The sequence below is a fragment of the Diuraphis noxia genome, unplaced genomic scaffold (genome assembly GCF_037042655.1).
Source record: "Diuraphis noxia isolate RWA-SAM2 unplaced genomic scaffold, SU_Dnox_SAM2 contig0001, whole genome shotgun sequence".
Classification (NCBI taxonomy): domain Eukaryota; kingdom Metazoa; phylum Arthropoda; class Insecta; order Hemiptera; family Aphididae; genus Diuraphis; species Diuraphis noxia.
The window spans coordinates 48,381,030-48,407,132 of record NW_028301711.1 but is presented as its reverse complement, the minus strand read 5'-3'; the positions used below and the strand labels follow the sequence as shown (position 1 = coordinate 48,407,132).

The 26,103-nt window shown below is 27.8% G+C and overlaps 1 protein-coding gene across 1 annotated transcript; it reads left to right on the top strand.

Annotated features, from left to right (window-relative positions):
* The first annotated feature begins 1,033 nt into the window (after nucleotides 1-1,033).
* On the top strand, nucleotides 1,034-24,641 carry LOC149060818 (uncharacterized). Its single transcript, XM_089230749.1, has 7 exons — nucleotides 1,034-1,589; nucleotides 2,018-2,221; nucleotides 2,625-2,779; nucleotides 4,103-4,309; nucleotides 21,111-21,177; nucleotides 22,052-22,287; nucleotides 24,501-24,641. Exons 1-7 carry the CDS (start codon nucleotides 1,469-1,471, stop codon nucleotides 24,639-24,641), a joined length of 1,131 nt encoding a protein of 376 aa, XP_089086875.1. The 5' UTR covers nucleotides 1,034-1,468.
* Nucleotides 24,642-26,103: the final 1,462 nt, after the last annotated feature.

Sequence of the window (26,103 nt, the reverse complement as noted above, 5' to 3'; positions counted from 1 at the left end):
AATATAACAATAATTATTCGTCCACATAAAACGACACTTATAAAATAAAGATAGTATTGGTTTCCATCATTTTCTAAGATTTGATGTTGGTACGTGTCACACCGTTGTTAAATACAACAGTTTATCAAATCTAGGACAAATGGATTTAGCCATTTGAACGTAGCCGTTTGGACGTGGGGACAATTGGAAGTCAAAAAAAAAAAAATATATATATAAATCAGTAAATCAGTAAATAAAATGAATAATCTATTTATATTTACTATCGTACGTCAAAAATTATAATAAAATATTTAAGCAAGTAAGTACTATGATTACCACTATAATACCTCGGTATTAGGCTCAAATGATATTGAGTTTATTACTTTTAACTTCTGGTGTTTATATTTGATAATTATTATTATGACGAGATTACCTTCAGTGGAGACGTACTGCGCGACACCCAGTCAAATGGATATGATACAATATATTTTTAAAGGCACAACTTAAGCTTACTGTACTACTTGAATTGATTTTAAAAGTGTAATATCTATTGCCCTGGGACATAAAAATCATAATAGTGGGGCATCTACTAAATGACAAGGTATTATACATTTACACTCAATCACAACATTCCAAAACCACCCAGCTTTGAGGAGCTATATATCGTCAGCGGATAAATGAAAAATGAAAATTTAAACGTAATAAATCATTAAAAAAATAGCTTAATTAGTTTATATAATTTTTAGTATGGGTTGTCATTTGGAAATCAAAAGTTGATAGTGGTTTACTTAATAAATATAAGGGTAAAAAATATTTAAAATGTATACAACTGTAGGAAACATATGACTAAAAGTAGTTTTAAAAAAATTAGGAAAAAAGTTAATACTTTTCAAAATAATAAATATTCAACGAAAAAACAAATCAACCTTTATTTCGTAATATAAGTAATTTAAAATTATAATGATGTTTAAAAATATATTTTTCTGCGGTGTAGGACCTTATATAGGTACACACTTTTTTTTACAGTTTAGAAACTTCCAAATGTACCTTTTTCTATTGAGTAGGAAATAATATACAAAAATATATATATATATATGAATGTATATATTTTTTACCTGCTATGTCGTTTGTAGGTACGTACATTTGCCCATTGTACTTATTGTGTTATATGTTTCTTGCACTACAGTGGGGGTAGGTAGGTAGGTAGGTACCTTGACCAGCGTATAGGTAGCGTCAAGTGTTCATATATATATGTATAATACAATAACATTTCGATGCTCAACTGGTGGTAGGAACCAACACCATTACTGTTGCCACCACCGTCGTGAAACATAAAAAGGGACGCAGAATTCAGATCGTCATTCGTATGCTAACAGTGCTATTTAATTTAAAATTGTTCTCGCCACTTGCAGACTTGGTCAAGATAGGCTTTATTTTTTTCCGTAATTTTTAACATAGTATTTATATCTCATTAAATCTACATTACACGATGAAATATACGGCATTTACAATCGTCACGCTTGCCATCATCTCATCGATTGTGGCATTGCCAAATAATGGTTACGTAGAACGGATGTGGTCGACAGAAGATATTGAAAACCGCCAAAATAGTGAGTAAATAGCATTATGTATTATTTTTAAAACACACATGTTACTTATGAATAATTACAATGTATCATTCAGATGTTTGAGAAATCTGTATTATGTTTAAAATGTATATTTATTGTTTTATGTCTCTAAATATTTGATATGTGTTATATACTTCGAATTTAAGTTTTATTTTTTATTTTCAAGAAAAAAAGGTTAATATTGTGAGGTAATTATCGGATTCCCCTTCTAAGCATCCTCACATGGGACTGATAATAGTAGAATCGGTATCGGTGGCAGACCGTCACACAAAGGATTGCACAGAATTTTGGTGGTCCTCATGATAACATTTAGAATAGAATATTTATTATTTTTAATATTACAAACACCAAACAGTATAATTTACCTAATAGTGTAATAAGGTACTAATTGTCTTCTTGTGTTTTTTTAGTAATGGATAGTCTCAATGGTCGTGTATGTCCTCCATTTGGAAAAAAGGCGAAATTCGAGGTAGAGACTATACAAACGAAGTCGCCGATGTACGGATGTGCCTATATGGCAAACAAAACTCAACAAAGCGCTGTTCCGTTGTTACATTTGTGGTTGGAGCGTCCCGAACCAACAAATATACATGGCCATTGCAGAAACATGACTAGTACGTATAACGAACTACTACAACTGTAACATAATAATTGTGGTCGGGGGGTGGTAAGGTGGGTTGCGTGGGTGGGTATTGGACTCGTGCTTTTTAAAATTTGCGGTCACCAAACTCTGCATAAAACTCAAATAAAATTAATTACAATAGTATTAATTTTCGTTATTCTACAGCATATTGTATGTTTATATAATAACATTATCAGATTGACTTGCGCTTTGCACACATATTTCTTTATTTTAAAAGGATATTAAGTACCTACTTTATTGGGGAGTGTAATATAAATGTATTTTAATATTATATTGAATATTAATGTACTATAATTAATGTTATACCTAGTATTTTTTGCCAAGCAATATCTTTAATCATACTCATGAATATTTCATCTAATTGTTTCTATCAGATATGGACCACTTTACTTTTGAGTGCTTGGCAAACATTAAACAACCCAACATAGACGAAGTTAAATTGGGTTTTAAGTACATATCACTACTGGAACATACTAATGCAGAAAATATGCAGAGTCAACCATCCAAACCACGATCCCACAGATGTGCCGTGAGTATATTACACGTTATTTTATATTATATTATATTATTCTATATATTCTTTATAATGTAGACGAATTCATGCAATCAATCTGATTATTTGAATGGTAATTAGTGTGTGTGTGGGGGGGGGGGGGGGGTTGTAGTGAGTATGTGGTTGAAGAACATTCTTATGTACACGCATGAAATATTAACTATTATGGATTTAAAATTTTTAAGTGGGTGGTTGGTAGAATAATACTTATTATTTGTGTAATTGATCATTGTATACTAATTCTATTTTCAGGGAAAATTTTATTTTAATAATTCAAAACTAATAAAAGTTCTTACTTGTAATTATTATATGCGATAACTAAACCACCACATACCTCTCTTTAAATAATTGAACTTCTTATTTTCCATACCTAGTCAAACCATTTGAGATTTAAAGCCCTCGTATTGTATATGTATACAATCCCAAATGTTTTTAAACGGTTTGACGATTTATATTTCATATATATTTATTATCAGTGGCATAATTACGGAGGTGCACGACAGTGCACTTGGACCCCCTGGTATTATGTTGAAGATTAAAAGATATACTTTTGTGCCAGCATATACTGAACTTTATACCTCTTTAAATACAATATCATCTATATTTCATTGATTTGTTGAATTTTTTTTAAACTTATTTAAGAATGTTGTTATCACTTTAATTAATTTTATAAATATTAATTTATAAAATATTTATTATATAAATATTATATTTTTATATGCATAATGTATCATAGTACAGATACAGCTCATATAGTATTTAAAATATAGGTACCTACAGATTTTTATCTTTGTTTATGTTATATTGTTATCAAATATAAAAAGATACCTATTTAGTACATGCGAGCAATGCAATTAGCTTTAAATATGAGTAATATGACTTACCTAATTTATAATTATTGATAACAATTTTACACCTGCTGAAATTTAATGGAATTACGCCAATTTTTTTTACACCGAGTAAATATAATACATTGTGTTAACCATAGTAACCATAGTATCTAATAAACATTCACCATCACCAACTATTCCGGGGAAAGCCCCATTATAATTACAATATTCATCAGCAGTGTTTCTAATTGTTGTCCTTCGTGCTGCCGTATTTACACTTATATCACTCCTGTGTCGTGTATTAACTTTAATCTTATTGTAAAATCTGAAGGTCTAAAAAACAGTGACCTCGACATTTGTGGTTGTAGATTGGGGAGGGGGGATTCAGTGTACCTATATTTACATACACATAATTTATAGTTGATTTAATTTATTTCTCTCTATCTGTATTTTTCCTTTCTGTCCACAGTTGTACGATGTGAGGGACGTGGACGACAAGATGCTCAGAATAATCCGAATAGTGATTAGCAAGCCAGTGGTAGCAGCAGGTACATTCAACAAAACCCTGTGCAAAGGGCTCTCAGAGCTTTTAGATCGGGATGAGCTGCCATTCGTCCACGAGGGATCTCGATATTGGCCTGACGGATCGATGTACCTATATTTATTAGGAAGAAAGGTAAAAATCTTTTACACTAATCCAACTACTACCACCTATCGTCCATAAATATGTGTATAGGTACCTTTACATCATTACATTATGAAAACATACATGTAATTTAATTTATAATTAAAACACATTTATGTATACTTACCTACATATATTTTAAAATATACAATAAAAAGTTCATCAATAATTCCATTTGTATTGTATTTGTTTTTTTTTTTTTTTTATATTGATGGGTATTTGAATGAGAACAATTTTCATATACTTTTAAACATCATCAGTAAAGTTACCATAGTTAAGCTTGTTCATAATTTTTATAATACTTAGGAATAGAGAAAAAGTATTAAACATAATATAAATTTATATTACTTAAGAGTTCGCCGGCTAGTACTTGTATTAAAATATATTATTCTTCAATAAAAAGTATTAACGGCGATCTATCGTTTGTTGTGGTATCGTTTAAACGAATTATTTATTATGATCTATAAATCATAACGACGTAATTTGTCTTTAAAATATTTACGTATAATCATACCAAAAGTAATTATAAGTACATATAACTATACAAATTTATAACATTACTTACACAATACACATTTAAACAAAAAGGTAAATTAACGGGTGAAATCGATTAATTCGAAATTCAAAAAGCTGCAGTCACTTAACATACTCCTTAACGTATATATTATAAAAAAAAAATAATAAAGTTAATTTCTGTATGACGAAATACATCTTTAAAATACATATTATATTGTATATATTGTTTTTATATAAATAATAATTTCAATTTTATATAGGTAGTTATTATAATTCATGACTTTTTTTAAAAATATATATAATTTCTATAACGATAGTTCATCAAAATGAGAAATTAGTACCTATAGTATATTATGTTTATTGTTATATATTTAACGGACTTACTTTATCCCGGACTTTTTTACCGTGATTTCTATTATATATGTACATCAATATTTTATAATACTATAATTTTGTTAAATCCGGAGTTGTCCCTAGACAATAAGTCTTGGTGGGAGAGCTTTTTTCAATAATAAAAATGTATTACTCCACTCGAATTATTATCATTATTATATATTAGGTACAGTTTTCGCCACTTATAGTGACTGAACAACGAACGAAAACAAACTGCGTATAAAGTGTAAAATATTGGTGCTTGTCAGAACAAAAACGGTTTCAAACATGTACGAATGGGGCTAGGTAAATTGAGTCCGAGATAAGTTTGGTACATTTTGAAAGTGTTAAATTGAGTCCCGGGGATAAATAAGTAGTAGGTAAGTTGAGTCCCGGAAAAAATAAGGTAGTAGGTAATTTGAGTCCCAGGAAAAAACGATTTATATGCATTAAATATTTAAAAATTTGCACTATAAAATTTTTATTTGTGATTTTTCCCCTCTCAATTTACCAACCCCGTTACGAAATGTTATGTTATTATGGAGTATCGCTTATTACGTGGTTACATTAGAAAATATAAGCTTGATTAAAGTTCATGATTAAGATAATTGTCATTCGTAATAGTTTCCCTGTAAACAAAAAGGTGATAGGTATTATTTTAAATTGTATTTATATTTTATATTTCTGATCACAATAACCGAAAACCTGAACACTGTATTCGACGAAAAATTCTCTTATAACGACTGTTTGTTCCGTTCATGGCATTTTTGATCGCTATATATGAGTGGCTGATTCTTATAACCAGTGAACACTAAGCGGCGACTAAAAACTAAAAATATAAAAAATCGTTGGTAGGTACATTGAAAAGAAAACTCTTTATTAAATATAAAAAAAAACAAATCAAAAAATATTAAAAATGAAATAAAAATAAAAATTATAGAACAAAATCTAATTTTCTGTTGATTTTTGAAAACATAATGGCTTTATTCACGTCTAGGTACATCAATATTATATTTCTTTTTTCATTTGATGATTGTGTCTGTGAACAATTCAATAATGATAGATATTAAAATGATTATCATTATTTCGATCCAATAATTTGATTCAAATATATTTAATTTACCTATTTATATAGTATATTATATTAACTACTATAATTAATACTAAAATATAGTAAATACTATTGATTATAAATGTTATTTTGTGCCCATTCAATTTAAAAATAACAACTGATGCAGGGAATGGGCCATTCCAAATGTCCTGGATAACTCAGGTTCCACTAAGGAATATAATAAAATCAGTCGGCGCGATTAGATATTACCGAATTATAAATAGAACTATTCAACGATCCACAGAAAAATGTAGTAATTTATTATTATTTAATATTTATGATGTACATTAAAACTAAAAAATAACAGCCTAAACAGTTTTTTCATATTTTCTATAAAAAATATAATTTTAAATATTGATTGACATATTAAATATGTTTATTTTTTTCGTTTCGTGATATTGGGGGAGAGCACTGGTGTATTTAGGTTTTTGTCATGTGGGGGGGTATGACTTTTTATGATAATTACAAACTTGAGAGTGGCTACGCCCCCCCCCCCCCCAAGTTTCCAGGAATTATAAAAGCTTATTAATATTAAATATACATTCTACGTTTGCCAAAATTATAATACACAACACATTACTTGAGGTTCAATGTTTTATTATCAAAATCATGTTATTACAATACAAGATACAAAATATGAACTTCAAATGCTCATAAAAATTTAATTTGACTTTTCGGTAGAGATTTTTTTTGATAAAATTAGGCGTACTTATGAAGAATCTTATATTAAATTTTCAATTGTTAGATTCAAAAAGACAAATTTTTATGAATTTCTAACTCAAAATAATTTGCTAATTTTCGTGTTTTTTCAGTATTTTGTCAAAATTTGAACTTTAAATGGTTATAAAAAGAAAACCGTGACTAAGGATTTTTAATATTTTTCAACCATTATTGTGTCAATATATAAGAAGCATCGTATTAAATTTTCAAGCTTTTTTACCCCACAAATAAAGATTTATTGACATTCAAAAAAAAAACCTAAAAAGTTGGAAACTATAAGTATATCCGTAAACAGCTTAAAACAAGTCAAAATATTTTAAAAATTGTATCAAATATAGAAAGTGTTAATATAAACAACCAGTGAAAATTTCATGTATCTACAGACATTTTTTTTAGAATTACACCAAAAACCGTAATCGATTTTGACCAAAATAGAGTTTGCGTAAAAATTCCCGTTTTTCCCTTAATTTTTCATTTGTTTTTCACGGCGCTTTTGAAAACTACTGGGAAACTTTTACTTTTGACCCCCAAAGTACCATATAGGTTCACTTTCCTATCAGAAAAGATGCTGTTAAAGAATATCTAAGCATTTTTACTCTCCTAAAACGTGATGACAGACACAAAAAAGTTAAAAAGTAAAAAAGCACACATCATTGTAAAATCAATACATTCATCGCTTCGCTCAGAATCTAAAAAAAAAGTATTTGAATACATATTCATATTATTACATTTATTCGAATACTTAACAATTTCACAAGACTGAACTGCAGTCTGCAAGCATAAAACGTTACTTTCTATTGGGAATAATAAAAATCTTGCCCGTCTGAACAGCGCTCAGCGGTTTTATTCTTGCAAATTTAATCAATTAGGAATTGAAAAAAAAAAAATCATAATTTTTTAAATAGTAATCATCAAATTATAACGAGTAACGACTATAATTAATTGTGTGTATACAGTTTATGGGGGGGGGGGGGTTGATCCCCTTGATCCCCCATCGTAAATACGCCACTGGGGGGGGGAGGGCATCGCTCTGTTTTGTCCGCGCCTGATCAACCGTTTCCAAAATATTGCAGTTGCAGTTGCACTTTCAAACGGACTATTGGGCGAGACAATATTATATTTAATATATATTTACTTTTTTACCATGATGCAATTTTTCGTCGTGATTTTTTTAAAAATCATCATTGATTTGATTACCAGATTCCAAGCATTTCATTTTTACACGTTGTATTTTAGATTCTGAGCGGAGCGATGAATGTATTGATTTTACCATGATGTGTGTTTTTTTTTTGTGTCTGTCATCACGTTTTGGGGCAGTAAAAATGCTTCAATTTTTGACTTCAGTACCTCGTTCGATCAGAAAGTGAATCTAGTTGGTACTTTGGGGAGTCAAAAGTAAAAAATTCTCAATACTTTTCTAAATAATCGAGAAAAACAAACTAAAAATTAAGGGAAAAACGGGAAATTTTACGCACACTCATTTTTCGACAAAATCGATTTTGGTTTTTGATGTAACGTTAAAACGAATGACCGTAGATACATGAAATATTCATCGAATGTTTATATAAGTAAATTCTATCCACCATGCAATTTTCAAAATATTTCGACTTAAGTTGAACTATTCATAGGCATTTGAAATTTTCGATCATTTTTAGTTTTTTTAAAATTAATAACGATAAAAATGTATTTGTAAGGCAGAAAAGCTTGAAAAATTAATACAAGGCTCTTAACATATTGTTACAATAGCAGTTTGAAAAATAAAAGGAATACATACTCATAATTTTTTTTTAAGCATTCAAAGTTTGAGTTTTGACAACATATTATGTAAAAATCACAAAAATTCACAAATTATTTTAAGCTAGAAATTCATAAAAAATGTTCCTTTTAAATCTAAGATTTGAAAATTTAATAAAAGTTTCCTTACAAGTTTTTGAATCTTTATCACCAATAAAAATTCCACCGGAAATTAAAATTAAATTTTTATGAGCATTTGAAATTTAAATTTTTACAACATTGGATATCCACTGGATTTCACATTTAGTGATTTTCTTATTTTGGTTTAACTCTAAAAGTCTAAAACAAATGACCGCAGATTCTTGAAATTTTCTCTGAATATTTATATAGACATTTTCTATATTTGATAACATTTTCAAAATATTTAGATTTGTTTTGAGCTGTTTACTGACATTTTAATTTTTCAACTTTTTTAGTTTTTTTTTCTATAAATATCGATAAAAATTTATTTGTTCGGTAGAAAAACTTTAAAATTTAGTACAAGGCTTCTAACACATTTTAACAATAGCAGTTGAAAAATGAAATAAATTCATAGTCACAATTTTTTTTTTACAAGGATTCAAAGTTTGAATTTTGACAACATACGTAAAAATTACAAAAATTCATATATTATTTTAAGCTAGAAATTCATAAAAAATGTTCCTTTTATATCTAAGATTTGAAAATTTAATACATAGCTCTTATCGTATTTTTACAATAGCAATTGAAAAATAAAAGAAATGCGTAGTCACAATTTTTTTTTACAAGCATTCAAAGTTTGAATTTTGATAACATATGTAAAAATCACGAAAATTCGCAAATTATTTCAAACTAGAAATTCATAAAAAATCTTCTTTTTAAATCTAAGATTTGAAAATTTTTAATAATCTATAATATATCCAAGACAGATAAACCGTCTTCGCTCAGAATCGTTTTTCGTATACAATGATATAATATCATTGGATTCAAATTTAATTCCATCCCTTACAGTAACCCACTTGTAACCTACTGTACAGCAGAGCGACATCCACGACTTACCCGCCTTTTTTCTTTTATTCGCTTCACTCGTTTTTGTTTTAGGTACAGATATATTATAATATAGGTACCCAACGAAAACAAGAAGTATGAATAAAATAAAATATAAATTATAAATTCTTAACTAATTTACAAAGGTTACGTTAGGATTTAAAAAATATAATAATGTAATAACTATGGCTGGAATTTTGATGTCCTTAAAAAATCTCAAAAATGACTTAAAAACTCAAAAAAATGCACTAGGCTATATAAATTAATTTAAATTATTATAGGTTAAACAATGGAAATATATTTATAAATGATACTACAGTAATTTATTTTAGATTCTGAACGAAGTGATGAATGTATTGATTTTAGAATGATGTGTGTGTTTTTTTTTTGTGTGTCTGTGTACAGCATAACTAGTTAAAATAATGCTTCAATTTCAAACTTTGGGGGTGGTTTCCGATGTAAAAGTGAATATCATTGGTGCATTATAGGTCAAAAGTAAACACTTTCCAACAATTTTCAAAAAAATCAAGAAAAACAAAAAGAAATGACAGAAAACGGGAATTTTTACTCAAAACCAGTTTTCGACCAAATCGATATTTTTATATGGTTGTAATTCAAAAACTAATAACTGTAAATACTTGAAATTTTCACCAAATGTTAATGTTAGTAATATCTATATACAGTTTAATTTTCAAAAATTTTCTACTTTTTTTGAGTTATTAATAGACCACTGAAATTTACGATTTTTTTGAGAATTTTTTTTTGAAGTGTCGGTAAAAAAATGTTGGACTACCAAAAAAACTTGAAAATTTAATACACGGTTCCTTATGAGTTGTTCTTATTGTAGCTAAAAAAAATTAAAACTCGTAAGTCACAATTTTTTTTAATAAGCGTTTACAGTTCAAAATTTTACAAAATCTGTCGAAAACGCGAAAATTTGCAAGTAATTTTGAAGTTGAAAAATCATAAATTTTTTTGCGTTTATAACTAAGGATTAAAAATACAACACTAAGTTTTCCATAAGTTTTCCTTCAAGTAGCTATAGAGAAAACTCGAAGCATCATTATAGGAAAAATGTTAAGTGCGTTTGAATTTTAAATTTTTACGAAATAGTGTAAACAATAACGATTTATCCTCAAACGATTTAAACATTTTTTATTATTCAAAAATTATAAGTCGTAGATACTTGAAAATTTGATCAGTTATTTAGATTGGCATTTTCTTTACATGATTTAATTTTCAAAATATTTTGACTTTTTTTGAGATATTTATAGACGACTGAAATTTTCAATTTTTCTGAAAGTTTTTTTTTGAATTGTCGATAATTTTTTTTTGGCTCAATCAAAATACTTGAAAATTTAATACAAAGTTCCTCATAAGTTATTCTTATATTGATTAAAAAGTTATATGAATAAATAGGCACAGTTTTTTTTTATTAGCATTTGAAGTTCAAATATTGACTTAATACGTAAAAATTACGGCAATTTTCAAATTACCTTAGATAGAATTTCATAAAAGTTTTTCTTTTTAGATCTAATATTTTAAAATTTGATACAAGGCTCCTAACATATTTTTACAATAGCAGTTGAAAAATAAGAGAAATATATAGTCACACATTTTTATTTTTTTTTATAAGCATTTACAGTTCAAATATTGACTAAATACGTTAAAATTACGGCAATGTTTAAAAGTTCAAATTATCTTAGATAGAAATTCATAAAAGTTTTTCTTTTTAATTCTAAGATTTGAGAATTTAATACAAGGTTCCTAAAATATTTTTACAATAGCAGTTGAAAAATAAAAGAAATGAATAGTCACATTTTTTTTTACAAGCATTTAAATTTAAATTTTGACAATACACGTAAAAATCACGAAAATTCGCAAATTATTTTAAGCTAGAAATTCATAAAAAATTTTCTCTTTAAATCTAAGATTTGAAAATTTTTAATAATATATAATATATCCTAGACAGATAAACCGTCTCCGTTCAGAATTGTTTTTCGTATACAATGATACCTATCATTGCATTCAAATTTAACCTACCTTAGTCAGAGGTCCACCCCACCCCCAATGTACAGTAGAGCGATACCCACTTACCCGCTTTTTTTATGTATGTAAGGAATTATAAAATTAATAAGAAATAATAGATACGACGATAATTTGAGCGGGAAGCCTAGCCAAGTAAAATTGTAATCGATAATAATTAGTTGTGCTAAACATTTTATTATTCGTACCATCAGCTGTTATTGTCCATAGTGTCTAATTGTTAATTGGAACAATTTTGGTTTATTTTATGAACAAATTGTAAAAAATATTCTAAAAGCTAAAACAATGCGCTAAAATTGTCAAAAGTGCAATAAAAAAAAACTTCTTTAAAATAATCAATATCACCCAAAACACATTTTATACTTACGGTTAAGGATCGACGTTTTAAGTGTTTCGACACCAGAAAGAAGATGCCTTTGCATCAAAATTCCAGCCCTAGAAATAACTAATAATATTTTTCACAATATACTTGCCTATGCAGTTATTCATCGGAGATCTTTCAAGCAATATCTTGAACTCAGATAGTACAGTACTATTGTACTAATATAGTAATATACTAATATCATTCCAAATGATATAGATATCTCCATGTGCCTATGTGTCGCTTTACAAACCAGTATTTCACGACCATGTCTTAAAAAAATAACTGAATTTTTAATGAGGTTAAGTTATTTTAAGCTTCAACTTTCTAGATAGTTTGTAACTTTTATAAGTTGTACGAAAAATAACATTTAACATTAAACTTAACTTATATCATTCTATATTAACTTGCCCAGCCTTGCGATACACTGTAGGTACATACCTTTAATAATAAATATGTTGGTCTTCACTGCAACCACAACAAATCTCATTTAATTTGCGACAACTTAAATGCGTATTATGTAGTATAAGCATAATATAGTAAAAAAACATTAGGTATCATAGTAATAATTAATAATATTTTATATTATGACGGTACTCGTAAATGCATGATATATCTATGGTACCTACAGGGTGAGTTTACCATTAGTACAGGATTTAAGTATTGATCGAGTGTAATTTATAAAATATAAGAGGAGAAGTAAAAAGGAATTAACTGTTCCAAAAAATAATTAAAAGTTCAAACATTATCTTTTTTAAATTTAAATTTTCTTTTTCTGATGATTTTTAGCATGTAATGTCTTGATGTGTACTCTTCAGAAATACATGTACACATTTTGTAAATAACAATTTTATTAATGTATTTTATTATTTTATTAATTTAGGGAATGACCATTTTTGATTACGAAAAGCCAAGTGGAGAATAGTAAAGACCTTAACACCTCATCTGTTAATGAGATAAATTATTCTTGAAACATCTATATAATAAAATGCTCCTTCGTCTGACCCCTGTTTATACATGATTTTTCCACTGATTCGTAGAAGCCCATCCGCTACACCACCGAAAAAAATATATTTCAAGAATTTATTAGTTATCTTTACTATACTGCTTTATATTATATTGTAGCCGATACAATTGAATAGAATTCCCAGACGGAATGCGTACAGGCGTCAGGTGCCTTATTTGTGATGCCCTATACAAATGTAATAAATCAATGGGGCTGGACACTATTCATTCTGATGGCAGTGAAATCTCCATGTGCGGTCGTATGTCATCCCATATCATCCCAAATAAATCGCCAACATAATATAAAAACATTCTTAAACCCTTAGTGCTCTGTGACATCTATTTTCTACACCTAAATGCTGCATAGCCGATTATATATTATTGTATTATTATAATATTCACTTATTTTTACATGGGCAACAACTTGAATATGGTCATAGACAATAATAATTTTATATTTAAATTATAATGATCAGTAATGATCTCGCTGTGGTGAATTTCCGGAATACAATTTGTATCTCAAAATTATTGAAATATATTGAACAAATACAGTTAATACATTAACATCTGAATTATATAAAAAGTTACATAAAATTACAGTTCTAAAATAGAATTATTTATCGAATATAAGTTAGGGGAAAAATTGGAAAATAGGTCAATGAGTAAGTATCGTCTACAAGTTAAAATTGGCTTCAAATATGCATACGAAAAACAATTCTGAGCTATTGATCACTCTATATATCACTCTATAATACAAAGCATATAATATAATATATACTCATATTTAATTTTCAATTATACTTATTTATTGAACTATTAGTAATATGGTAGGTTGAATTAATTTTGGCGAAAACATTGTATTTATGATATTTGATTAGTACAATACTTTATAGGTAGTTATAGTTTTATCATTCTATATTATTATATTTAACTTATATGTAGCAATGAATATAATATTTGTAATTGTGAAACTAGGTCATACGAAACCGTTTACTAAATCATTTTCTTTCATTGTATGTTGTAATAAATAAAAAAAATATTATAAACAACTTATATGTGTTAGTTTTGAATCTAATATCTCGTGAACGTATAACTCAGTGAATTAGTGTGTTAAGTTAATTTTAAAAATAATGTCATGTTTCAGGTAAGTAAGTATAAGTATAAATAACTCCCCCCAGTCCCCATTATCATCACTATTAACTAATCTACTGGACTGTATACGTTAAAATTTTTTTTAAATCTTATTACCATATTTTTTTTCAACAGATTTAATATATACCTAATATACTTACAGAGGAAAAAACGTCAGTTCAAAGTATATGTTCCATCAATTACATTAAACTAGATTTTAGATTCTGAACGGAGTGATGAATGTATTGATTCTACAATGATGTGTGTTTTTTATGTGTCTGTGTACACTGTGTACAGCATAACTACTTGAAATAATGCTTCAATTTTAAACTTTGGGGATAGTTCCCTATGGAAAACTGAATATCCTTGGTGCATTATAAAGGTCAAAAAAGTTAACATTTTCCAACAGTTTTCAAAAAAATCGAGAAAAACAAAAAAAAAATTACAGAAAAACGGGAATTTTTACGCAAAACCAGTTTTCGACCAAATCGATTTTTTTATATGGTTGTAATTCAAAAACTAATCACTGTAAATACTTGAAATTTTCACCAAATGTTTATGTTAATGTTATCTATATACAGTTTAATTTTAAAACATTTTTGACATTTTTGACTAACGCGAAAATTTGCAAGTAATTTTGAAGTTGAAAAATCATAAAATTTGTTTTGTTTATAACTAAGGATTAAAAATACAACATTAAGTTTTCCTTCAAGTAGCTATAGAGAAAACTCGAAGCATCATTATAGGAAAAATTTTAAGTGCGTTTGAATTTTAAATTTTTACGAAATAGCGTAACGATAACGATTTATCCTCAAACGATTTTAAATATTTGTTATTATTCAAAAAGTATAAGTTGTAGGTACTTGAACATTTTATAAGTTATTTAGATTGGCATTTTATTTACATTATTTAATTTTCAAAATATTTTGACTTTTTTTAAGATGTTTATAGACAACTGATCAAAATACTTGAAAATTTAATACAAAGTTCCTCATAATAGTTATTCTTATATTGATTAAAAAGTTATAAGAATAAATAGGCACAGTTTTTTTTTATTAGCATTTGAAGTTCAAATATTGACAAAAAATCGTCAAAACCATGAATATTTGCAAATAATTTTGTAGTTAAAAATTCATAAAATTGTTTGTAGTTATATCTAAGGTTATAAAATTCAACACCAAGTTTCCCATAAGTTTTGCTTCAAATAACTATAGAGAAATTTGAAGTGTCATTATAAAAAAAATGTTTTGAGCGTTTAATTTTTATGAAATCGCGTATTGATAACGATTTATCCTCTAACCAGGTATATGTATATCTATGAATCTATGATAATTTAAGGTATTATGAATTATGATAACTACATGCAATGTTTTTGGAAAAATTGATTAACCATGCCTTATGCAAAATGCTTCCTAATTGAAAAATAAAATATTTGTTTCAAAATAGAAAATATGACAAATATTTAAATATTATATTATATTCTAGACTGACAAATCATCTCTGTTCAGAATCGTTTTTCGTATTCAATGATACCTATCATTGCATTCAAATCTAACCTACCCTAGTCAGAGATCCAGCCCATCACCTAATGTACAGCAGAGCGACATCCACTTATCCGCTTTTTATTATTTATATTTAATTTTATTCTACTTCTTGTTTTCGTTATATTAAACATTTATACGTAAAACAAAAATGAGTGAAGTGAATAACAGAAAACTTGTAAAAATGGGATGCTTGGAATGTGGCAATCAATTCAATGATGATTTTTAAAAAAAACCATGACGAAATATTACACCATGGTAAACTGGTAAATATTAAACATGTTGGTGCACCCAAAAATCCATTTGAAAGTGCAGCTGAAACTACACTATTTTGGATACAGTTGATGTAAGTAACTATTAGTTAGCAACACAGTGGTCCAATATAAAACGAAGGAGAATTAAATTTTAAAAATGGTATAATATTTTGATACGCTCATCATATTAAGTGTTTACTATTAGTTATTAAATACTCATAAAATTGTAAGTTGTAAATTGTTATTTTACCTAACCTCATGCACCTACTGTTGCTAGTGCTGACCAATACCCAAACATTTTCTTTGACATAATGTATTTTGGTGAAGAGCTATAAATAGGTAAGTACTGAATATGTATCCATATATGTTTATGAGAAGCATATAATAAATAATAATGATAATATTATCAACGACCGTCTCACCGTCCTCAAAACATTTTTCATTTTTCTATTACTGAAAATTAACATGTGATTAGCATGAATTTTCACGACTATTGACAAAATTTACACCCGTATCAGAAAAAATAATGAGCTGTGCTGGAGAGTTTTCAACAGCACCACCAAACATGGAAAATTATTAATAATAAAAAAACTTGATACACACACAATTTTAACACCTGATTGGCATGAACTTGCACAACTATTTCCAAAATTCGCAAATATCTTTTTCGCGAGCAAATCCTGATCAACTATTTCACGCGTCTCACCAGCGTTTTCGGCCATAGCAATGGAATTATTATTTTATATGTCGTACAATACATGCTATGTTGCATTATGTGTTTAAATCGTAGTTTGAATAATTGATTATTAGATCGTTTTAATGAATTATCAGTGGTAGACTTACATAGACCATAATTCAATACTTATAGATTTAAACTTTAATTTATTTAAAATTCCCATTTTTCCTTAATTTTCTTTTTGGTTTTTCCCAGTTTTTTTGAAAACTATTAGGAATTTCAAAAAATGACCTCCCCATGCATCAAAAAGATTCACTTTTGGACCGGAAAAGCTACTGAAGTTGAAAATTGAAGTATTATTTTGACAACTTATCATGTACACACACGAAAAAAAAAATAAAATTTAAAAAAATAACACACAACATTGTAAAATCAATATATTCATCACTTCGTTCAGAATCTAAAAAACTAAATTGATAAGAAAAAATCTAAAATTAAAAACATCAAAAATTAAAACACATATTTTTATAATACAAAAACATGTTGAATAAAAAATCAGAATTTAAAAACAAAACTATAAATAAAAATTTATATTTTTTAAATATAAACTTTAATATATATCAATGAATTTATAAAAAAAACTTAGTAGAATAAAAAAACTAAATTGATAACATTCGTCTTGAAGAAAAAAATGAATCTCATATGATTAAAAAAATCTAATTTTAATAAAAAAAAAATTAATATGAAGAAAAATCTAGATTTTATGACAAACCATATTGAATGAAAAATCTAAAATTATGAAAATATCTATAATATAGAAATAAAATCTATTTTTTATTTAGCATGTTTTTGTATTATGAATATATATTATTAACTATAGCTGATCCCGTGCACTTCGTGGCCCGTTAAAATATGTACCATCTCCATATGACTCAAACTTTATTCAATTTTATTTGTTATTTGTTATTTAATTTAATTTGTATCACCTCCCTGTCACCGTACTCGTCCTATCGGAGCGAAAAATTCTCCTGAACAGAACCGCCACCCTGGTGATAGGGCGGTGTGAATAAAAAATAATTAAATAAAACATATATAAGCATTTAACAGTAAGTAATCGCTTTATTGTTAATCATGTCAATCATAATTATTAACAAAAATCAGTTTTATTTTCATTGTAGTGCTTTGTGATATATGATGTTCATGTTTTTTGTTTGATTACCTGACGCATGGACAAACAAATCTAATTCAATGGGCTGTTCGACCACCTTCAAGCAAGGTTGCTGCGATTCCCGACGAAGCGAGTGCAAATGAAATTTTATTTTGTGAGCGTATTGTTGCTAATATTAATGAAATCAAAAAAGTTTTTCTGTACCACCAGGTGCATCTAAGAAGTACGATATCCCTCCAGTTTCATAATTTGTTACTTTCATAGGAGTATCAAATACATACTTCTGTTGTTCATTCAACAGTGGAAGAATTGTTTGAATTAATTCTTTCAAAGTGTTGAAATCATACAGTTTTTCTCAGTGCACCTCTTGTTTAAAAGCATCATGTATTGGACGATTGGGCGCGGTCAAGCCTAATTGAATTTGTATGGGCCGGGAACGAACAATAATAGGCCGTGCGCCCGGTTACCAAAATACTTCGCGCTTAATAAGTATTATACTAACACACCGACCGACCTTTGTAAATTTGTGTTAGTTGTATATAGCTCAACTAGAATTGGTTGGGTTCGCCGCGCAAATACTAGTGAGCTATGTAATGTGGTGGTGTGTAAGTGTGTATATATGTTTGTGTGTATACTTAAATCTAAGACGAATAGGTAACTCTATAATAAATAATGGTAACTCAAATGCAAATATGGTATAAAATATGATATAATAATAAAATAAGCAAATTACGGCCCTTTTGGCCCAACAAGTAAAAAATGTATATAATAAACCAAAATGCCGGTTCGGCAAAACCAGGTATAAAAGGTGTATATAGATATGAAAAAAGTGTAATTATATAAAAAATCACACTAAAAGGTATAAAAAAAACAAATGTGATAACTATATGGTCCTTATGACCGAATAGAATAAAATATTAGTATACAGGTATATGATAAATAATAAAAAGTAGTTAAGGCCCTTCTGGCTCAATAACACAATTATAATATATAAAAACAGCTGTTAGAGCTGAAAGCTCGGGTAATTGATATAAAAATTACATAGCCCTTTTGGCTCAACAGAATAGATGTTACAATACTTAATAATATAATAATAATAAATCAAGCCCTTATGGCTAAGCAAGATAAATATACAATTATAAATGTGCAGCCCTTATGGTTGACAAATAAATATATAATAATTTGACCCTTCTGGCCCAACAGAGTAAAAATAAGTATAATAATTAAAATCTGTTACATAGATGCACAGCCCTTATGACCAAACAGAATAAAATATATAAATTAGGTAGCTATCAGAGCTGTAAGCTTATATAGAAAAATTGTAATATAAAAATAATACGCGGCCCTTCTGGCACGACAAAATAACAATAAACAATAACTCACGGCTTGTCGGTGCACTGCTGGCCAGCTGCTACCTAAGCCTATATACACTAAATAAAATTCACACCCAATAAATATAATATAATTACAATGAAATTAATGACTAGTAATGTCGCACACGTATATAATATAAAGTAAAATATATGGCGATTACGCGTATATAAATTCACGCAACAAATATAAAAGGTATAATAATATGACAAAAAATAATTATAAGTTAATAACAAGAAATAGCAATTCGTGCATAAAAAAGAATATATTATTCGCAACGGCCTAGCATCACGACGACGGACGGAGGAGAACAACATTGCGGCGGCCGTGTTAAGCTGCGCGCACCGGTGAGCCGGCGGCAGTAGATAACGCGCCGATACTCGATTCGCATAATATTATATAATTCACAAGACACAAAATATAATTAAAACAAAATAAATATAAAAATAACGGCTGGTGCTCGCGAGTGTTTGTGTATGTGTGTGATTGTGTCGATCGGCTGTTCCTCCGTAACCGATAGTATTTTACTATATTGTATTATATTAATTTATGGCGGCAACAGAATTAATAGTTTGACATCATCAAGCGCATGTCCTCAATTGAAATCAATACTTCGTTGTAAATTTCTTCACTGATTTGTATATTTGGATTTCCCATTCTATTCCGTATTTGATACAAAATATCATCACACATTTAATCTTTGTACTTGATCCACAAATAAATTGGGTTTGATGGGAAACATGTACATATGAATAGAAAACAATGTTCGTATTTGATGAGCATGTGATGATATTACAGCATCATTGAGAGTTTGATCCCAATGATCGTCATTTTCTAGCAATTGCAAACGTTGACAGGCTTCTCTATAGGATCCACACAAATCACCATAAACAGTTCGTAAATGTTGGAATGATGTTGGGCCTGCACATACATTGACTAATAGCAGCCGTAAATAAAAACATTCATCATTGCTTGGATGTACTGAATAAATTCGAACAATCGCATCGGTGGAATATACATCTGGGTATTTATATTTATATTTATATTCAGCTCGATTCAAACTTGCGTGATTATTAGTTGAATGTCGCGCTCGCGCTTCACGCGTTTGTGATATCCGAATTCTTTCACGTTCATTTCGGTCGTCACGTTCTTGTGCACTTTGGTTAGATCGGTAATTACCTTGGTTTGTAGCATTTTGGGTTTTTCTACCTAAATTGCTTCGTCATATAGGAGGCATGTCAAAATTAAATTATTGAGTCACGTGCAATAATTAGTGATCATAGGTAACTTAACACTCTGCACAAAACACGATATACAAATTTAATTCGTGTATCAGTTGACAAAAGCAAACTCGGTAGAGTAGGTAACAGAAAATCCAAGAAAAACAACACTTACAACATATTGACAAATAATCGACCACCATAGATGATATTCTTGATCAGTGATTACATTGCCATGGAGACGATCAATATTATATTATCCATATTATAGTAAGGGCTGTTTTAAAAAGAAAAGGGCTCATCCTCATTTTACCCTATAATAATTTATTTATGAAATATCTGAATTTTGAAACATTGTATTTACTTAAATGTCATATAAAAATATTAAATTGAACAGATTGTATACTTATTTAATGTGATAATTTATAATCCATAATTGAAGATACTGATGCACCAAAATTTAATTTTAAATTTTTTGTAATTATAGATTAATTAATTAAGATGTTGGATCAAGGGAAATCTTCTGAACTCCTTAGAGAAGAAGAAGCATTACGTTTAATGGAACCAGGTGAATCGCTACATTTATTTTAATATATTTAATTTTGTCATCCTTCAATGGTTATCTGGTCATATTATTTGAGAATAAATGTATGGAAAATTAAATAAAAAATATGACCATTAACAACAAACTATAAAATACTCAACTGTTTGGCTAGATTAACAGATCTTTACCAACAATAAAAAATGGATCAAGAGCTGAAGATCTGAAAGCTCTACAAATAAAAGGTTATGGTAAAATTGTTCTCACTAATACATGTGCCTTTGACAGTGCAGTCTTCTTGATCATGGTTGCTATGTGTGACAGTGGAAAATATTTAAAATCAAACGGAGAAACACATATCTGTTCTATATTTATCCAATTTATCAAAAAAATTCTATCAAAAGGAATCACAGGTGACACATATAGAGAAAGAGCAAAAATTTTAATTGATTTACAGAAACCAATTCAAACTCCCTTAAAGTACAATCAGACACTACTCAAATGTGAAACAACTTTCAACAATTTAATTACATGTGTTATGCCAGACCTCCCAACAATTTTGAATTTATGATTAAACAGAATGTGCTGATTCAAAATGTAATAAAACGAGTTACCAATATTCCCATATAACCTATATACATATGATGGGAACTTCAATGAACTTGAAAAAATTATTTATGAAGGTACTTGTATCAGCACCAGTATTTGTGAACATAAGAATGGCAATAAGACATGTACAAATATTAAAACATTAACATCATTTCTATCAAACCAGCATTTATTTATAGAAATAATTCCAAATGACGAAATAGTGAGTACTGAGTACGCATAATCATAATATTGTTTAAAATAATATTATAAGTCTTAATAATGAAGTAATTAATAATTAACATAATTTTAGGATTTACCAGCCAAAATCCGAGGACTATTGTACTTAATAAACTATCAGATATACCCCCTGTAATAAGTGTTCAAAATATGAACTATGAGCTAAAAGGAATTTGGTCATTGGCCCGTGACATAAGTGGTATTGCCGGTATTGGGCACTATAAAGCATATTGTAGAAGATTAAATAATAATTGGGAAATATATGATGATTTGGCAGTAAAATCAATTCCAATTAAGGCAGAAATAACTGTACAGTGTGAATATATCTACTGTACTATATATAATGAATATGAAGACAAATTACTATTTCAAGAGTTCTAATTAAAATGTAAACTCATTTTTTTCTATTTTTTTTTTTTATGAAACAGTTCTAGGTACTTTTTTATTTTATTGAAAAAAATGTAATTAATATAAAATTTGGAATTTGTATTTAAAAAGTAATATGAATTTTAAAAATATTAAACTGTAGGATTATATATATATTGTTTTTATTGCGGTATTTGATACTATGAACATTCATTTTGAAAAAAAAAATTACTTATTGTTTGTGTGACAAACAAATACATCCAAATACTTATTATAGGATGTAACTAATATTCAACAGACGATTGATTATTTTCAAAATAATGACAATTTGATTCCAATAGTTGAAGCATATAGTTAAACACCCCACTGAGGACTTGATAATATTAAAAAATTTATTGGATAAATAGAATATGGAATGTGTTTATCAAACGTGCACTGGTAAGGATAAACATAATTACATCTAACTGTTTAATACATTTATCCTCTAGTACCTATAGCTATTCAATTATGGCTTTATTTAGATAACTTAATTGATTTAAAAGTTCTTACTTACATGATGCCACTATGCCAGAGGATGCTAATAAGTTGCTAGAAAAATTTCCATAAGGAATCTTTATTTTATTTCACCATGAGCTTGAAGAATGGCAAAAAGGTAGAAATAATATTTCTCTAAATACTTATAATGATTCAAACCAAGGGATACAAAATGTACAACTAACTACAGAAAAATCACTATCAATGCAGTCAAAATTACCTTGTGCAATAAAGATAGATGAAATATTGTACTCCTCTCCACAGGAAAATTTAATACTAGAGTATTAGAGGACAAATAACAAATTGAATGATGGAATAAGGACTACATTAGTAGATATAGTAATTGGGTATATTATACTATTATTAGCAATAATATTGCAATGTAAGTTAATGTAGCGGAATCATTGTCAAATCAAATAGTTGCCATGCTCTCATCAGAAATAAAGGTAAAAAATAGTTTTGTTCAAAAATATATGATTTATTTATACCTATGTATAATATATCCGTTAAATGTAGGTATTTATTATCTATAGAACTATAGAGATTATAAGAGGATAAATAAAATTTAAAAAAGTAACAACAACTGTTCAATCATTTTATAAAGTTTAAATTGCTTTACATTAATATTTTAATAATTAACTAACTAAAAATTAATTGGCACTCATTTAAAATTTAATAAATGCAAACCAAAAACTTTATATATTTTAAAACAATGGATGAGTTATATCATGTGTTAGACATCTGTTAACAAATATATTATTTCCTTTGTTGTACTGAAATCACGGCTATCAACACAGGTTGGAGCTCGCGACCTTATTACGTGTCGAAGTGGAGAACAGAGGTACTAACAGCGCTAGGTGTTACTGGCCCGACATTAACACGTCTCATATAGGATATTAGATGGTTTTTTGTTTCTATCTTCTAAATAACATAATTTAGCAATAATTAGTACATAACTAAAATTGTTGGTCACATTGTTTTCTATCGGGTGACCAAATCATATTGTTTTTATCACCAATATACGGACATTTATCGGCGTTATGATATGGTCGGCAGTCGCGAGCTACACATTTTTTAATGACGGTTAAATGTTAAAATTATTAAACCTATACATAAATGCTTAAAAATTAAAAAAGTTTAGGTTAGATTAAAAAACTTAAAAATGGTAAAAAAATTTTAAGCAATATTAAAGACTCAGAAGTAATCATAATGACCCCTTTCCCTAATTACATTCCGATTAACAAACAATATTATTATATATACAGTTTTGTGAAGGAAAAGTTAAAAAACAAAACTATTAAATGTTATATCTGGAAATTGTATGTATGAATAAAAAATAAAATATAAATATATAGTTTATTATACATTATATATAATACAAAATATATTATAATAGTAAATATTACAATCAAGGTTAATTATTTATTGGCAATGTAAACATCAGACAATACATTAACGCGGCGGTCAAACAGGCTCACGAGTCGGTAGTCACGATCACATCACAACGCCGATAAATTGTTGTATATTGGTGATAAAAATAATATAATTTGATCAACCGATAGAAAACAATGTGGCCAACAAATTTAGTTATGTACTAATTATTGCTAAATTATGTTATTTAGAAGATAGAAACAAAAAACCATTTAATATCCTATATGAGACGTGTTAATGTCGGGCCAGTAACACCTAGCGCTGTTAGTACCTCTGGTCGCCACTTCGACACGGCAGCTACACGTGCAGCATATCCGCAAGCTCCAACCTGAGTAGATAACCGTGACTGAAATCAAATAATTGTAATGAATCCCATCACTTTTAGGATGTGTATTTTTTGAAAGTCGGATCTAACAAAAATCCTAAAGGTAAACTCTACACCAAATTCTACAATTCCATGAGGACACTAAAGAATAATGGACTCGTTACAACTTCTGCAGCTAAAACTATTAGAATTAACCAAGGATTTGAAAAATCAAGAAATGGGAACATTTGGACGCAGAGAAATTTTAGTAATTAAGTTACTTGTTATATTTTTGTTTGATTTATATTTTAATGATTGTTGTTTTCAACATCAGAAGATAATATAGATTCTATATTAGATGTTTTAAAGTACGACACAACTTCATATCCTGACTTAGAGGTGAACTGGAAATCAACTACTTATTATCGTTTAAATGAAATAAAAAAATCAACTTCAATAAAAGAAATTTTCAAAAATTGGAAACAATATTTGATTCCATATGGACACAAATTAGTAAGTATATTAGAAAAAAAAATATTATAAATTATTAATATGAATATTGATAGATGAATAATGAAATTATACATAAAATATAATATGTATCTAAACATTTAAAACTGAAGTTATCATTTAATTTCAACCACAGTAGATTATACCATGGTTGAAATATAATTATATAATTGTATAATCTACCGCGATTTCAACATACGGATTACTGAATAAAAAAATTTAATTTTATACTAAATTTTAAAAATCTTTTTATAATGCTGTCAGAATTGAAATTTAAACTTGAAATATGTTGCATTTACATTGACAAAAGTATTAGTAGTAAATAACTATACCTACTGAATTGAGTATGGATATGCCTAATCTATAAATAAAACTTTTTATTTAAACCCTGTTTCAGATCGACATTGACTATAGTGCCCTATTCCCAGGACATAATATTTACTTTGAATTTGAAAAAAAATCAGAAAAAATATACAACATTCTAAATGAGAAAGTAAAGGATTCCAGCTGTCTTAAAATATTAGATCAAATAAATAAAGCCAACAATTTAAATGAAGGCAAGTACAAACAATTTATTTTAATAAATTGTATTATCTTAAAGTGAGAGAGAGTGTGTGTGTGAGAGAGAGAGAGTTGTTAAGCCATACTAGGGAATTTCATAGGTAAACCAATAAAAAACTACATTTAATACTTTTTTACTATTTAAATAATTAATTGATTAATTCTATATCTATGTTTAAAAACAAATATTTTTATTTATAGATGTAAAGAATGCTGCTTTGATGTATTTGTTACATGGAATGTTTGCACCAATAGGTATATAAAAAAGTAACAAAAGATGATAATGGTAGAAAAAACCTTATTAAGTTTTCTATAAAATATTCTCATGAAAGTTTTATTATGTTTGGAGAATCTGTGGAAATGATGGAATGTCACAATGAAAAACTTAAAAAACAGAGAAATCTTATACAACACTTTAT

Excerpts from the sequence above, each read along its gene's own strand:
- LOC149060818 (XM_089230749.1), top strand. The coding sequence starts at position 1,469 with ATGAAATATACGGCATTTACAATCGTCACGCTTGCCATCATCTCATCG. Across the intron at positions 2,222-2,624 it reads CCATTGCAGAAACATGACTA|ATATGGACCACTTTACTTTT; the intron begins GTACGTATAACG and ends TGTTTCTATCAG. Across the intron at positions 4,310-21,110 it reads TATATTTATTAGGAAGAAAG|ATGTTGGATCAAGGGAAATC; the intron begins GTAAAAATCTTT and ends TAATTAATTAAG.